Source organism: Bactrocera neohumeralis, chromosome 5, assembly GCF_024586455.1.
Source record: "Bactrocera neohumeralis isolate Rockhampton chromosome 5, APGP_CSIRO_Bneo_wtdbg2-racon-allhic-juicebox.fasta_v2, whole genome shotgun sequence".
Taxonomy (NCBI): Eukaryota; Metazoa; Arthropoda; class Insecta; order Diptera; family Tephritidae; genus Bactrocera; species Bactrocera neohumeralis.
In genome coordinates this window covers 76355666-76372479 of record NC_065922.1, presented here as the reverse complement: position 1 = coordinate 76372479, position 16814 = coordinate 76355666, and the positions used below count along the sequence as shown (strand labels likewise).

The window sequence follows — 16814 nt, the reverse complement described above, 5'->3', positions numbered from 1 at the left end:
TAAAAATTTCCTTTAATTTTATAGTTTTTACAGCTTTCCTATAATTTTATAGCAAGTTTATATGCACTATCTACGTCATATATAATTGTACTTCTTTCTGCTGAAAAATTCGGCAATTATTTATTTTAAAATAGTTTTATGTTTGCTATAATTTTTATAGTAGACCTATTTATGCAGTAATTTCTATGTAGCTGTGGCATAAATAGTGATTCTATGTTAAAATTTTTCCAATTTTTGTCATAATATTTTTTGTGTGCTATAATTTTATAGCGTTTTATAAGAGCTGTCATTGGTTTAAAATAAGAAAACATGTTAGCTTCCGTTGCATCGAAGCTATAATATCTTTCACAAATGCAAAAAAAATCCTTACAAGAATGTTTATCGATAAGTTTGTATGCCAGCTATACTATATGCAATGGTGACTCGATCTGAACAATTTCTACGAAGATTACATCGTTGATCTGGACAATAGTCCACACCGAAAATGATAAAGATACCTTGTCAAACGAAAAGCTTTTCATACAGGTACAAGCACTTGATTATACGGCGATCCGACATCGGCGGTTCTGACAAATACGTGGAGAGAAATGGGCGGGTCCAAAGTTTCATATCGATATCTCAAAAATGAGGGACCAGCCCGTATATTTACAGGCGAACATGACGGAATTTAACGGGCCTCTTTTTGGGTGGTACAAACATCGTGGCAATCTTAATGTACATACCCTGCTCGAGGTATAAAAATACTATGGAGTAGCAGTATCGAACCAAATATTTTCACATTTGGTATATTTTATAACATATGTATATAGTAGAAAGCGGTGCTTTATTATTTTTAAAGCAGATCGTAAGAGAGCGCATGAAAAAAAGCAGGCGAGGAGAGGTGAGAGTGTACCAGAAAAAAGGGATACCTTTAACAAGAAAGACGAAGAGCTTCCTCTTACTCTTAACAGAAAAAAGAGTAGAGAGAAGCAGAGAGTGAAAACCGAAAAATTAAAAATGAAAAGAGCACGAAAAGCCATAATTTCTTTCTGTGTCGATAGTCCAGATTGTCCAAAACCTAAGGCAAACTTGTTTAGTAAAAATATTGGAAGCATCACTTCTGTGGAATTATTTTATGTATGAATGATTAAGGAATGCGAATTATATAATTTCATATTTTCTCATTTATTTTTTAAGTAAATTAATTAATTTATAAATTAATATAGATTAAAAATTTCTTGCTTATAAACGAGTTTCTAATTAGCTTGAGTATAATTTGTATGTAATTTTACAGAATTTATCGCTGAATCTTGTCGTCAATTAAGTAACAAAACTTAAACAAATTACTATTTCATAATTTATAAATTAAAATAAATAATAAAAGTAAAATGTAAATATAAAGTTTGTACCATAATCTGAGTAGCACTTATTAACAGTAACTAAGAACGAACCTTTATATAAAGCAGTTTAAGCAAAGGAGTCCAGTAGCTCTCTTTGCCTATATCTTCTTCCTCGCTCAGTCCTTTCACAGAACCGTCGTGACAGTTCTATTCTTTCCTGCTCGTGTCTTAAAGCTAATTGCTCTAATCTATATTCTAATTCTGCTCTTTCTTGCACATTTAGTTGCCAACCATATCTATAATCTAATTCAGGTCTTTCTTGCACATCTCGTTGCAAACGTCTTCGGTTCTCCTCCCTTCTTCGTGCGTTTCTACGTTCTATGTACACTTCGCCTGTTCTTTCGACTGTATATAGTGTAATGCATAGATAGACCACTCCAATAATGAAGCCAGTGAACACGGCAAACAACACGAACAGAGCAATATACATTTGGGTTTTCATATCTTCATTTTTCTCATCAGATATTGCAAATTCATTATGACTGAACTGAAAAATTCGTCCTTTATACATAATTTATAATTATAGCTTTGTATATGGTCGTTGACAAAATAAATTATTTTCAGAGGATTCTTCCACAATGTCGCTACTACACTTCGTTTCAATTATTCGCCTTCTCTGTGTTGCCACCTTACTTAAATAATCGCAAGACAGTGAGCTTGGCTGTGGTTCACAGCTTTGGAGAGCTGCTTGTCACAAACTCTCTTACTTTCTTACAGAAAACCTTCCTTCCAACCTTCTCTCCTAGCTTCAACCATTCGATGAAAAAGCTCTTCTCCAGCGGATCATCCCCTTCCGAAAGTAAGCTGCGAAAAAGTCACCACGAGTAGTATCTACGAGGCAGTGTTCCAAGATTTCCTGAACTTAAGAACACACTTCAGTAATGCACCTGAAGGCAATTACCAACGCTTTTGATGAAAAAAAAATTTGCAACAAATTTGGTAACCAAAGATTTTCGCAAGTGGCAACGCTGTTTATAGCATGAAAGACGAATAGTAAAAGGGGTAGAGAGAAGCAGAGAGGGAAAACCGCGCGAAAAACCATAATTCCTCTCTGTCAATGTCTATTGTTCAAAACCTAGAAATGCTTATGAATTTATATGTTCTCATCTATTTTTAAAGTTAATTTATTAATTTATAAATTAATATAGATTAAAAATTGTTTTCTTATAAACTTAAGTATAATTTTTATAATATTTTACAGAATTTATCGCTTAAACTCATCGTCAATTAATTAACAAAACTTAAGCAAATTACAGTTTTATAATTTATAAACTAATATAAATAATAAAAGTAAGAGTAGAACGTATTAACATTAATAATATCGCACTTAACCTCTCCCTCAACTATCGTAAGCCTCTCTTCCATACGCGCGCAAATTTGCTCATAAGGCAGTATCGGCTGAGGATGCCTGTTGTTGTCTTTCTCTTTGCCTATACTCATTTCTTTCCCGGAGCAGTCTTTGTCCTCTTTGCCCTTTTAATTCGCGCGGCTGCCGTCTTAAAATTATCCGGTCTTGACTAAACTCGAAATGTGCACTTTCTGGTTCCCAATCGATTCCGTTCTCTAGCCTTCTGCGTTCGAGCTCCCTTCGAGCTGCTCTTTCGTTTAATTTATATCTGATCCATCCGTAGACCAGTACAAAGACTATGGTAAAGAGCACAGCAGACAGCACCGTCAAGATGTAAGGAGCTTTTGATTCTAAAAATTCTTTTTGCTCTTTAGTTACATGAAGTTCAAAAATAAAGAATGTCTGAAGTAGATGGTGATTAAATACTATAATTTATAGTGTATCAAAATGGCACATAAAGTGCTAATTGAGCCCGATAGGGCTGCACTCCTACCTACCATAATTTATAGTTGAAGTTGTGCATTTGGTGGTTGATAAAATCTTTTATTTTTCAGATATTATTTTCCTCAATGTCGCTACTGCACTTCAATTAAATTATTTGCCTGCTCTATGTTACCACTTTACTTAAATAATCTCAAGGCAGTGAGCTTGGCTGTGGTTCACAGCTTTAAAGAGCTGATTCTTACAGACTCTATTACTAACTAACGGAATAATACATAATAATAATACACTTTAATCAGCTGAAGCATGAGCTAACGATGGGTGGTTAGAAAACAATTAAAAAAGGAATACAGCTACCAGAACTCTAAATGACTGGATATTATGACCAATGTTATTAAGGTGGTTGAAAATTAGACACTTCCTTAAGGTATTTCAAGAAAACTGGACGTGTATTGCGGGAAGGTCGGACTGGCTCTTTCAAGGGCAATAGAAGAGAATTCTGTACTCTCTCCTGATGCGGTGGAGAAGTGCATCGAAGTCTTCAGCACTGCTTCTAAAGATTCGCTAGAGAGCTCCAGTCTAACTACTTCACCATCGGCAGAGGGAAACCCTCTGGTTGAAAGCCGAGTTTCGTGTAGACAACTCTTTAACACGGGCCGCAAAAGTGTGGCAACTAACGACTGGGCGCTGTATATGGCAGGGCTCACAATCTATATGTCCGAAATAAGGAATACCAAGAGTAATACCGTCATGAATCTTCAAAGTCTCTAGGATGGACAGCGCCATATCAGCGCAACTGTAAAGAACGGGCACGCTCTCGTGCAGTTGACTGGTTCCCATCTATGCGAACTGCATTTGACTGGAATATATTCGTGGGGCTTAGAGACAGGTTAGGACTGCGTTCATTCTGAAAGCCGGTAAGAGATCGCATGAGTCCGCCAAGGATTTTTGACCCATCAGTCTTTCATATTTTTTATTGAATACGGACGAGGAAGCTCTCATGGTAGAACAAAAACTTTTAAATACCTTGTATGAGTTAACTCAGGGGTACCTTAGCATTGATAAGTGGTCTCTCCGTAAATCCTAGTAAGACCGAACTGGTTTTATTCACTAGTAAATACAAAATCTTGGAGACGCATCTGCCACTAATGGAGGGAATGCGTCTTCGGTTTGGTGATAGCGTTAAATATATAGGGCTTTTTCTGAACAGGAAATTCTCGCGGTAGCCAAACATAGAGGAAAGAGAAAGGAAAGCTTCGCTTATCCTGTATTAGTGCAGGAGAGCCATTGGCAAAAGGTGGGGTCTCTAACTAAAGGTACTTCTTTGGACCTATGAAATCAAAGTTAAGCATATAATTCTATACGAATCATACCAACTATGGCACTAAACGCCATGCTGCACATAGCACCGCTGGACATAGCCGCAATGTGTGGGGCCACTAAAACTGTCCTCATACTCAAAGAATCTGGACACTTTGATAACTTCCTCGTATTCTGCATGATGCTTGGATTACTAGGCCGCCGAACTTAGCCCTGGGTGTCGTTTTTCTGCTCACATTCGAGGCAGGCATGGCAGAGAAGGACTCGCTGGACGAGAGGAGCAATAAGCTTTCTTACGGATAGATCAAAGCTTGTGGGCAGGATTGGTGGAGGAGTCCATTGTCGGGAACTTTCCATCTCCAATTTTAAGCTTCCTGACAACTGCATTGTCTTCAAAGCGGAGGTAGCCGACAAAAAGTAGCAGCAGCTCTACTGCTCCAGCGCATAGCCTCCTTCAGAGTGGTGACTATCCAAACCGATAGTAGGGTAGCGATATTTGCCTTAAATTCGCTGACTGTGCACGCAAGATTAGTGAAGAGGTGTCTAGACTCCATATCTCTAGCATAAAGTTATTTTAGGATTAGACCGTTTTGGGTACCTGAGCACAGCGGTATTGCAGGAAACTGTGCGGAAGATGAGCTTTCTAGGATAGCTACTTCAGTCTCAATACATGCAGAATGCGAACGGTTTGGAGCTCCGTTGCCTTCCTGTGGTTTGCTAGATCCGACCAACAGTAGTCACAAGGTCCTTCCAACCTAACCCACTCTGAAGTTCTGTGAACTAGTTCGTATAAATGTAGACGGATGAACGGACGGACAGATGACATGACGGTCTTTAAAGGGTTTTTGAGGCTCCCTTTGGTTGTTACAAACATCGTGGCAAGTGTAGCGGTATCAAATGAAGAATTTTCAGTTTCGAGGCATTTTTTTATTATTATATCGGCTGAATTTTGAATATTGGAAGCATAGTGAGGTAGGATCCTCATTGCCTTATTATTTTTAAAGCAGATCGTAAGAGAACGCATGAAACGAGCAAGAAGAAGAGGTGAGTGTGTAGCAGAAAGAAAGGATACTTATAACATGAAAGATTAATAGCTTTCCCTTTATTTTATCAGGAAAGAAGGGATAGAAGGACGACCGAAAGTCGAACGGCATACGAAAAGCCATAATTCCTCTCTGCGAAAGTCGATTGTTCGAAACCTAAGGCAACCTTATTTATTAAAAATATTAGAATTATCACTTCTGTGGATTTATTATATGTATGAATGATTAAGGAATGCGAATTATATAATTTTATATTTTCTCATTTATTTTTTAAGTAAATTAATTTATAAATTAATATAGATTAAAAACTTTTTGCTTATAAACGAGTTTCTAATTAATTTGAGTATAATTTGTATGTAATTTTACAGAATTTATCGCTGAAGCTTATCGTCAATTAATTAACAAAAGTTAAACAAATTACTATTTTATAATTTATAAATTAAAATAAATAATAAAAGTAAAATGTATACCAAAATCTGAGTAGAACATATAAACATGACTAATTTCCTAATTTGCCTCAATTGTCGTAAGATTCTCTTCCTTAAGTCCGCACACTTGCTTATAAATTCGTTTCAGCTAAGGATTCTTGTTGTTTTCTATCTCTTTGCCTTCGCTCATTTCTTTCCCGGAATTGTCTTTGCAGTTCTAACTCTTCCTGCTCATGTCTTAAAGCTCTCTGCTCATAACTAAACCCTAATTGTGCACTTTCTTGATCCCAATCGACTTGGCACCTCTCCTCTGGCCTTCTGCGTTCGAGATCCCGTTGAGCTGATCTTTTGTCTATTTCTAGTCTAATGCATAGGTAGCACAGCGTAAGGATCGTGCAAAGGAACACGGCAAGCATCACATACAGAAACATATACGCATGTGCCTTCAAATATTCCTTTGCCTCTTCAGATGGTTTTGGAAATTGAAAAGGCATTCTTTCATCAAATGCAGGGTTAAACATAATTTATGATTAAAGCTTTGTATAAGTTGGTTGATAAAATATTTTAGTTTTCAGAGAATTCTTCCACTATGTCGCCACTGCACTTCGTCTTAATTATTTGTGTGCTCTATGTAGCCACTTCACTTAAATAATCTCAAGGCAGTGAGCTTGGCTGTTTTTCACAGCTTTGGAGAGATGATCGTTACATACTCTCTTACTAACTAACGGCATAATATAAAATAATAATCCGCTTTTATCAGCTGAAGCTATCGATACTGGGTGGTTCGAAAACAATAAAAGAGTAGAAACCGAAAGATGCCTTCGAGAAATGCAGCTACCCGAACTCTGAATGATTGGATCTTATGACCAAAGTTATTGAGGCTTGCGCGAGAAAGGTGTATATTCAAATGATTAATGGACCCAGTCACCATGAGAAAAGTCTCCACAATATGCTTAACATTTATCACTTACTTATCTAGATATTTAGTATTTGGTATTTTATGTCGAAGAGCTGTAGAAGAATTATTAGACTAATTGATTCGTGAGGTTACAATATTGTGTGTCGAAAAGTCCTAAAATAAGTACTAAGTTAATTGAATTGTGGCGCTATAACTGTTCAGATGTCGCTATCTGCGGGTTCGTGGCGCGTATACCAGCGGTATGCACTCTTTCCTCGGGACCGTTCTTACGCTTTGATTTCTTTTTTGGTTTTTTAGGTGCCGCCTGCTCTGGTGTTGCGGCAAGTTCAAACATTGGGTCTTCGTACCATTCCACTCCGACTTGGTGTTGCCTACGGTTTCTATTACGGAGATTTCGTTGCCGTTCCCTGCGTGCTCGCCATAGGGCCATACGTCGCTTGTAGCCCTTTATAAACCAAACACAGAAAACAGCTATCGACACATACAGTCCAGTGACCACGTAAAACCAAGGGTCTCTAATTAAGTCATGGAAAAAGTCATCGCTCATTTTTAATGCCTTGACAACGCTTTTAGTATTGGTTTTATTTCTGTTTAGATTGTTGCAACAGTTTACCGCACACTTCCACTAAATGTTGCGTATTCCCGCGCTTAAACTGTCATCATTAAATTGTTGTAAGAGAAGGCAGATATTTAGCAGTTAAGTTAGTTGTGGTTTCACATTCTATACTCAAAACAAAGCTAGTACTTTTGACAGCTCTTAAACAATGTACAGTGGTTAGCCAAAAAATTCGGTCTTAACGTTAGCTACAAGATGATGGAGGCCCATAAAAGCGAAGGCTCCAATTCTTTCCCTAAAGAAACCATTTCAATTATGGCTGGCCCAATGAGCCGTCCTTTCAAAAATATTTGTAATCGCTTAACGAATTACGCGTACTACCATAAACTACATATAACGATTTTCGATATTCTAACAAGTCGAATGCCTCATATCCATTCATATTATGAATTGCGATCCTCCGATTGACGTTTTCCACATCAACCCATTATAATAAATATGGCCTCATCCTTTAAGGATGATTCTAATATAATTTTCGCTAACGGGAAGTAAAACATAGTTATAACACTAATCGAGTCTACGACCTATAATATAGCTTAATAAGATACCATATTTGATTATAAACCATTCGGGATTTGCTCGAAGAACCAAGTTGAACCCTTTAGACGTTGAACAATACCAAAAGCTCCGTCAGTATCAGAAAATACTTCTCCGAACCGCAGAGCTCAAGGGCAAGACGAAACATCTCCTGCCATCAAACAAAGAGCCGTCACATTCGCGGCTTGGCTCCCACGACACTGTTGACAGTCATAACTTCGAAGTCGTTGATAGGTAAGGTTAGGTTAAACTAGTAAGCCAAAAAGCTACGCATAAACCTGTTTTGGTCCTTTGCGATACCAGATGGAGTTCAGGACCCAGGTTCAAGAGAAGTAGAAATTCTTTAGGAAGCCAGCGCTTGACGCGAATTATAACAGACTCTGCGGCCTCATTATAGATACCTCCTCCAGTATATCGTACCGTGGGGACCAAGATGCTTACAGCGGAAGTCATAGATAACTTCGTCTATCTTGGAACCCGCATTAACAGCAATAACAACGTCAGCCTTGAATAACACTTGCCAACAGGTGCTACTTCCTACCGGGTAGGCAATTGAGAAGTAAAGTCCATTCTCGATAAACAAAGACCAAATTCTACTTCAAAAATTCACCCATCATCCCCATTCTGTTGTATGGTGCAAAAGAATGGAGAATGACAACATCTTATGAATCGGCATTAAGAGGTTTCGAGAGAAAGGTTCTGCGGAAGATGTATGGTCCTTAGCGCTTTGGCAACGGCGAATACCGCAAATGGAACGATAAGCTGTACGAAAAATACGACGACATTGACTTAGTTCAGCGGATTAAGAGACAACGGCTAGGTCACGACGTCCCAATAGATGAAAACACTCCAGCTCTGAGAGTATTAGACGCAGTACCCGCCGGGCGCAGTAGAGGAAGAGCAAGATCCCTAATCCGTTAGAAAGACCAGGTAGAAAAGGACCTAGCTTCGCTTGGAATCTTCAATTGGCACCAAACAGCGAAAAGGAAGAACGACTGAAAAAATTTAGTTTTGCTTTTCTGTTAGCTTTTGAGCTTTGCTTGTTTTATTTTTTTCTTACTCTTCAATTTGCATTTAGTTTTTGAACATTAATTTTGGTAAGCATTTTGCTTTTCGAAACAAAAAAGTATAAAAAAAATTTATTTTTAATTTTAGATAAATAAAAAACTAATCTCAATAATTTCAAAAAACAAATGAGCAAAAAGTCTTACATACTGACACTAAACAGGACATAAATACAAATTGTTACAAAATAATTTAAAGTAATTTGGAATAATTACAAATAGTACAAGGAATAAACGCACATTTAATAAAATTAAAATTACAATTTTTTTGGATTTATAACTAAATAGAAATTAAAAAGTGGAGAAATATTTGTTTTCGAACTGAATATGTTTGTATGTACATATAGCGTTAGATCTTTTATATAACTTGAACGGTATTTCTGAAATTTAGGCGCCCTTCTAAGCCTAACCAAACCACGGTCTACCGCCGCCGTACCTATCCATACCACCGCCACCGCCTACATGTTGCCCACCGGGATTCGGATATTTTACCACTCTGCCTACCAACCAGCTGGACAACAGGTACATAAACACCACTACCATTATTATACTGAGGAACAAAATTTCATGATAGTGCAAAGGCATTTTCTTTAATTAAATTTTTTATATTTTTTTCTCAATTTGGTTTCGGCGTAGAACGAACTGTTAAATGAAAAATATTGCAATATTTGAGCAACGGTACATCGCTACTTATATCATGACAGTGTGAATGACAGAGCTGCCAATTAGTTTACAAATTTCATAGATACGCGCACAGTAATGAGCAAAATAATTTTTAAATTTTTGTAAAAAGAATGCAAACAAAAAAATTTATACATGAAAATATTTTTCTCAATCAAGAATTTTAAAAAAAATATTTTAATAAAAACCACAAATTTTATTTTTAATTTTTATTTTTGTAAAAAGAATGCAAACAAAAAAATTCTTACTTTTTGCAAAATTTTTAAAAAATATTTTTCTAAAAAAATTTTCATATCTGAAAATATTTTTCAGTCAAAAATTTTTTTAATAAAAAAACAAAAATTTTATTTTTAATTTTTATGCAAGAAAATATTGCTTTTTGCAAATTTTTTTAAAAATATTTTTCGGAAAAATTTAAAATAAAAATATTTTTCTTAATCAAATATGTTCCAAAATTTATTTGAATATAAAATACAAATTTTATTTAGAAATAAAAAAATTACAACTTTTTTTAATATTTTTTCTGTAAAAATTTCGAATCAAAATATTTTTCTCAACTAAAAATTTTTCATAAATTATTTAAATATAAAATACAAATTTTATTTACAGAATAAAAAATTATTACTTTTAGCAATATTTTTAAAAATATTAAAAAAAATACAAATATTTTTCTCAATCAAAAATGTTAAAAAAATTTATTTTCTCAAAATTATTTAAAAAAACTAAAAAATACAACTTTCATTTTTAATTCTTGCAAAAGGCATATTAATAAAAAATTTTGAAAAATATTTTAAATATTTCTTCTGAAAACAAAATTTTTAGTTATTTAGCAAAAAATTTTCAATTTCAAATATCTTTCTTAAGCAATAATACTGTTCTGCAGTTTTTCTTGACGTCCGTCAAGTATTTGAGAAGTTCTCGCACCTAAACCTGTTACATAAGGTCTTGCCTTACTACCGGCTGCTAAAGTCATACTTCCATAATCGGACTTTCTAGGAAAGATGTCGTGAGTCGGATCTGAGTTGGATGATGCAAGGCAGAATGATACGTAAGCGAACCCACGTTAAGGTTTGCGCAGCTACATTGGCTCCTCAGATTAAGATGCCGTCTCAGTTTCAAAAACAAACTACTCAAATATATAGCAATACTTAGATCTCTGGAAACTCAGCTAATTAAAACTTAATCGGCATATCTCCGGTACACCAAAAATAGCACTTAAAGCGTACTACTACGAAGTGGAGCCTCTTTCAGAAATGTGAGCATTCACTCCGACAGCAGAGCGGCAATAGAATAGAACGCAAGCCGCAATCGCTATAAGCTGTCCAATTGTCAACATGACAACCTAGCCTAACCTATCTCTCGCGTTTGAAGAACCATTATAACGTACTTGCGATCCAACTGCTGGATAATGGTCAACAATGTTAAATCTTTCCTTTCGTTTCAATTAAACTCAACTTCATTTTTGTAATATACTTTTAATTTTACAAAAAAAAAATTATTAAATGTTTAAAAATAATATTGCATAGTACTTGATGGCACACACTTTAAAACTTTTATTTTTGTGAAAAAGGAACAAATTTGGAAAACTTAAAAAAAGGTACAAATAAATGTTTGAACACTTTAGTACAAAAAATAAATTTAAAAAATTGGACTTAAATTTTACACATAAAAATTAAAACTAAAACTAAACATGATTGAAAGAGATTCTAAAAATAAAATTTCTTAACCATATTATATTTAAAGGCAAGACATTTTAACATAATTTCCAAATTAAGATACACAATCATCACATCAAAACACTAAAAAAAAACTATTATCACATATATGTACATTCCCAATATTATTTACAAAAAAAATATATTTTTAAAAATTATTTTCCAAAGCATTTTTGTAACAAAATTTTAAGCTATTTCTTACTTCATCTTTTCGTTTTGAAACTGTAAACGGTTTGAAATTTTCCGAACAACAAAAGCAAGAAGAGAAATTTCTTAATAAAATATTTTTTCTAACAAAAAAATAATTTAAAAAATTTCCAATGTGCTTTTAAATTGTATTTTTGTAGTTTTTTTTTGGAAAATTTGAAAAGATACACAGTTTTCTGAAAACAAAAGTTCAAAACTTATAGTTTTCTGAAAAAAAAATTACAAGAAATAAGTCAAAATAATATTACGTTTGTTTGAAGCAGTGCTAAGCAAAGGCAATGAAATTTTCACTGGCACTTAAATATGTAAATTTAAAAAAATAAAAAAGCTGAATTACTTGTCTTAAGAAAACTTGAAAAAAAACTTATAGTTTTAAGGAAATAATTAAAATATCATTCAAAATTTCAAAACTTTTTACGAGTATTTCACGTTCAGGAAAAAGCCAAAAATTCTGAATAAGATCTTAATTTTTTTCGCAGTTCGCTCAAGAGGAGTAATTCAAAATAAAAATCTTTAAAAAATATAATTTATAAATATTTCTAATATCTTTAAAAAGCATTATTTTTGAAACAATTTTATTGCACAAAAATAAATATTTTGTAATTTTTTTTAATAATTTTTGTTAACGCTAATATTTTTCCGAAAAATCTGGGAAAATGTATTCACACTACAGTTTATAATTTTTTTTTGAAAATTGCATTTAATTTTTTTTTTTTTTTTTGAAATTTGTTTTGGTAATACTAATTCTTGGAAATATTTTTTATAAAACACAAAAAATAATAAATTTTCCAAAAAAAAAACATTACGAAATCTGAAAATTTGACATCAAACTTTAATATTAAAAAGAAAAATCAAAATATGAAGCAACGAAAATTTTAAAAATAAAAAAAACTTTTAAAAATAAGTTTAAATTGCAAAATATGAAGCATACAAATTACAGGGAGCAACATTTTTTTTAATTTAAAAATATTTTTGAAATTTTAAAAGAAAATCTAAATTTTAATTTCCAAAAACACATTTTTTCAAATAATTTTTTTTATATATAACAGATAAAAGTTAAAAAGTAAAAAAATTTTTTTGTTGACACTCAAATTTTGGAAATATTTTTTATAAAACACATTTTTTCAAATACCTTTTCAATCATTTTTCGTGAATCGTAAATAAATTCAGAAAAATTAGAATTTTTGAAAATTTGCTTTAAAAAAATAGTTTGGTTTTGAAAACTTTTTTTGCGGCACTCCAATTTTTGGAAACACTTTTTGAAACACATTTTTCAAAATACTTTTTTCAGTACAAATAGACAAATACTAAATATAAAGCATAAAATTAAGAACAAAATAATGCTTATCTAAAATTACAAAATTATTTTGAAAAATTAATTTGGAGTTTTCCAAAATATTTTTATAAAACACATTTCTCCAAACCCTTTTTTCTTTAATAATAGACAAAGTTTTAAGAATCTTTTAATTTTGAATTTAAAAAGTACTTTAGTTTTGAAATTTTTTTTTGACGACACAAAATTTTTGGAAATATTTTTTATAAAACACATTTTTTTAAATACTTTTTTCAGTAATAATAATTAAATGTAAAATAGGCAAACTTTTTTTTAATAAAATACACATAAAAAAATTAAATCATTAAAGTTTTGGAAATATTTTTTATAATCACATTTTTTGAAAATATTTTTCATTTAAAATTTTTAATTCATAAAAAAATTGTGCGAGACTAAAATAAAATTTAAAAAAATTTCCCAAGAAACAACATGAATTTTTTAAAATGGTGGGAATTAAAGAAAATATTCAAATAAAACTGCATTCAGCATTCGTTAAACTGTGTGTGTGTAAACGAAAACTGGCAAATCGCGCGCAGAACTCAACACACTCAGTTGCCACCCATTGTTGTGTATGTTTGTATGTATGTGTGATTGTTTATGAGAAATTGGCAGCACAAAGCCTATTAGTGAGAAGAATTATTAATAAAAGTTCAGTTAAACGTTTACTTTTAACCCTGCCTCCATGTTAATTTATAAAGCTGCAGATCAGCTTGATCCCGCTCCCGCCGGAACTGTATCTCGGGCAGTTCGAACTCGAATGGGTCCTCGACGTTGACAAATAAATCACCATCTTCGACATAATATTCATCAATATCGTCGTCACTGTCCTCTTCACTATCGGAAAACTCATCAAATTCCAAGATTACGTCACCACTTGAATGCGTGCCCCCGACGCCACCAACACCAACAGCAACTGTATCATCACTACCTTCCGACCACAGAAACCAAACGAATGTTATCATCAGCAGAGGGAATGTCAGAAAGAATAGATATTCATAACCAAAATACATGTTTGAATCCTGTTTTGGCCTTGTTTGCTTTTCAAATGCATTCGCATAATGCGCATTCCCGTTAGGATTCTCTCTTTGCAATTTTAACTGCGCCAAAAAGAGAACAGAGTTGCCAATTTACCGCATTCGGCAAAAGAAGTGGAGAAAAGGCTAAAAAAGTACATAAAAAAGCTGATATATTCGAAGTAAAGTATTACGGAAAGTTCTTTAGGAAACTGATACTTAGTACCGATTCAAATATCAGATTCTACTCCCAGCATAAACAAAGATCAACGCGAAGAATGTTCAAAATCATCGTTATTTAAGGCAATAACTTTCACAAGATTTCAGAGCTTTTCGAACACAAAAGCTTAGAAGTGAGGAAAATCCATCGTTTCGCTTGAAGACATAAACTTTCACAAGCTTTCGGAGCTTTTCAAAAACAAAAGCTCGTTTCGGATTTTCAAATAATTAATGCTTAGAGGTGAGGATAGTTGTAATATCCATCCTTTTGCTTGAAGACATAAACTTCACAAGCTTTCAAAGCTTCTTGACCACAAAAGCTCGGTTTGGATTTTCAAATAATAAATGCTTAAAAGTGAACATTGTTGTAAAATCCATCATTTCGCATTAAGACAAAAACTTTCACGAGCTTTCAAAAATTCTTGAACCACTAAAGCTCGTTTCGGATTTTCAACTAACATAATTATAGCTTAATACAGAGGTTCAATGCTCTATAATTAGACGTTAAAGAAAGTGTTATTTTTCTGAAAGACTAGGTAAAATTAATTTCACAAACTTTCAATAACAAGTGGCTTTAAAGCTTTTTCGGATATAAAGAATACAAGTCTTCTATCTTGTAGCTCAGTAAGAGTGAACTTTTGATGGTATTTAGAAATGTTGAAAGGTAATTCTAAGATTTCGCTCATATTGCTTGACAGGCCTCTAACATAGAGGAGAGTAATGAAAGCTCTTACGTACAATAAAGCTTAATCGAAGCTGGCAGATATGATTTCTACGAATTATTAGCATAAAAAAAACGTAATCAATGAGATCGAAAAAAGTTCCAAAAGTTTAACGAAGTATTTCTAACGTTATATGTGAGTTACCAAGAAAAAAATCTAAAAACCAGCAAGCCAGCTGCTCCGTGACCGTTCCGGTTGTGCAGATATGGGATCGGTTTGATCAGCTGTTGCTGGGAATGATAAGTACCCTTACTAAATTTGTGGTAAGCTTAAAACGGTTAGACGATCTTTGATCATCTGCTGATCCAGTTTATGGGAAATACAAAGAACGAATATAGATCTAAGTCAGATCCAACGTTTTTGGATCAACTCTACGACCGAATCTAACCCAATAGAGGATCGGTTTAGATTGAAAGTTTGTTGCATTGACATAGGAGGTTTCCTGACAGTTTTAGCAATACTACCTACATAATAATCCTTATTCGGGTATGTTATGATTAATCACTTAATTATAGATCTTTATTTTAATATTTAAGTCTATATATATTTCAAAATCATTTAAGTCACAAAACAGTTACATTTAAGAAACACCTACGTCTTTCTACAAGCTTCAACCATATATTATTTAATCTCCATCCTGCCTTTCCTCAGCCACCTCGGCCACCTCCACCTCTCTGGCGGTGGCCTGCAGTGCGCGCATTCCCACACCATTCACTGGATGAAACCGCGTCTCGCGTCTCCGATACACTTCACACTTGTTGTAGATGTACGCGTAGAACAGCGCGCTTAAACAAAGCATAAGAAATCCTAAAATGATGAAAAGGGGCGTGTCAAGTAGCATACTAGATTTGTTTGTCCTTTGCGTTAACAGAAAGTTTTATGTTTTTTTTATAAGAAGATTTACAATTATTTTTGATTTTATCTTATGAACATTTTCTTTGATACTCTTGCTTTGTGTTCACTTTCTGTTTACTGCAAATTAGCGGATATTTCGTTGCTCATCGAATAATATGCGACAAAGTTGCCAGGTGTTTAAGAAGGTGCATTTAAGTGAAGAATAAAAATATATATATTTTGAAATTTTTGGTCATAAAGTTTCGGTTTTTGTTTTATTAAAAATTTACTTTTTAATAATTTATAAAAATTTTAGATACAAATTAAGTGCAAATATATCAAAAAATTATTTTGTTTAAAAATTTTTGGTAATAATCTTAATTAAATTTAAAAAAAAATTTAAAAAAAGTGATTTTTCTCATAAAACACTTATAATATCTTCGAAAAAAAATTGAAAACACTTAAAATAAAAAATTCTGAAATATATTATCCCCAATTCTGTTTCCAAAATTTTTGTTTCTGAAATCCTCAAAAATATTGAAACTGAAAGTTAAAAAAAAAATTATTTGGATTCATTTTTTTTTCTCGAAAATTTTAAAATTGTTTTATAAAAAATCAGAAAAAATATATTTTTCCAAATTTATTTTTCCCGATTTAAACTCAAGAAACTTTTTGTAAACAAATTTTAAAATTTTTTAGCTTTAAAATGTTTAGTAAAAAACGTTTTCAAAATGTATTTAGAAATTTTTGTTAAAAATCATTTTGTGGTTCCTCTAATTGAAAGTTTGATTTTGTATATAGAAAAATTGAAATTTCCAAATTGATTTGAAAAATGTTTGACAAAAAATTTATCAAGAAAGCTTTCGACAAAAGTTTTTTTAAACAGCTATGCCGATAGAAAATTTTTTATGAAAAAAATAAAACAATAAACAATTTTTACTAAAAAATTTGTCGATAAATTCGATAAAAAATTTTTTCGGTAGAATTTCTTTTTA

General features: G+C 32.8%; 2 protein-coding genes across 2 annotated transcripts in view; both read right to left on the bottom strand.

The window, feature by feature from the left end:
* The window catches only part of LOC126760257 (uncharacterized), a 460595-nt gene that overhangs the window by 202111 nt on the left and 241670 nt on the right, over nt 1–16814 (bottom strand). The window lies entirely within an intron of this gene.
* Nucleotides 13191–14056, bottom strand: LOC126760260 (uncharacterized). Its single transcript, XM_050475755.1, has 2 exons — nt 13710–14056; nt 13191–13651 (listed from the first exon to the last, which is right to left on the bottom strand). Exons 1-2 carry the CDS (start codon nt 14039–14041, stop codon nt 13627–13629), a joined length of 357 nt encoding a protein of 118 aa, XP_050331712.1. The 5' UTR covers nt 14042–14056; the 3' UTR covers nt 13191–13626.

What these genes read in the sequence shown, in the direction of transcription:
- LOC126760260 (XM_050475755.1), bottom strand. Translation starts at nt 14,041, where the DNA reads ATGTATTTTGGTTATGAATATCTATTCTTTCTGACATTCCCTCTGCTG. An exon ending in CTTTATAAATTAACATGGAG is followed by an intron (nt 13,652 to 13,709) that starts GCAGGGTTAAAA and finishes TCTCACTAATAG; the next exon opens with GCTTTGTGCTGCCAATTTCT.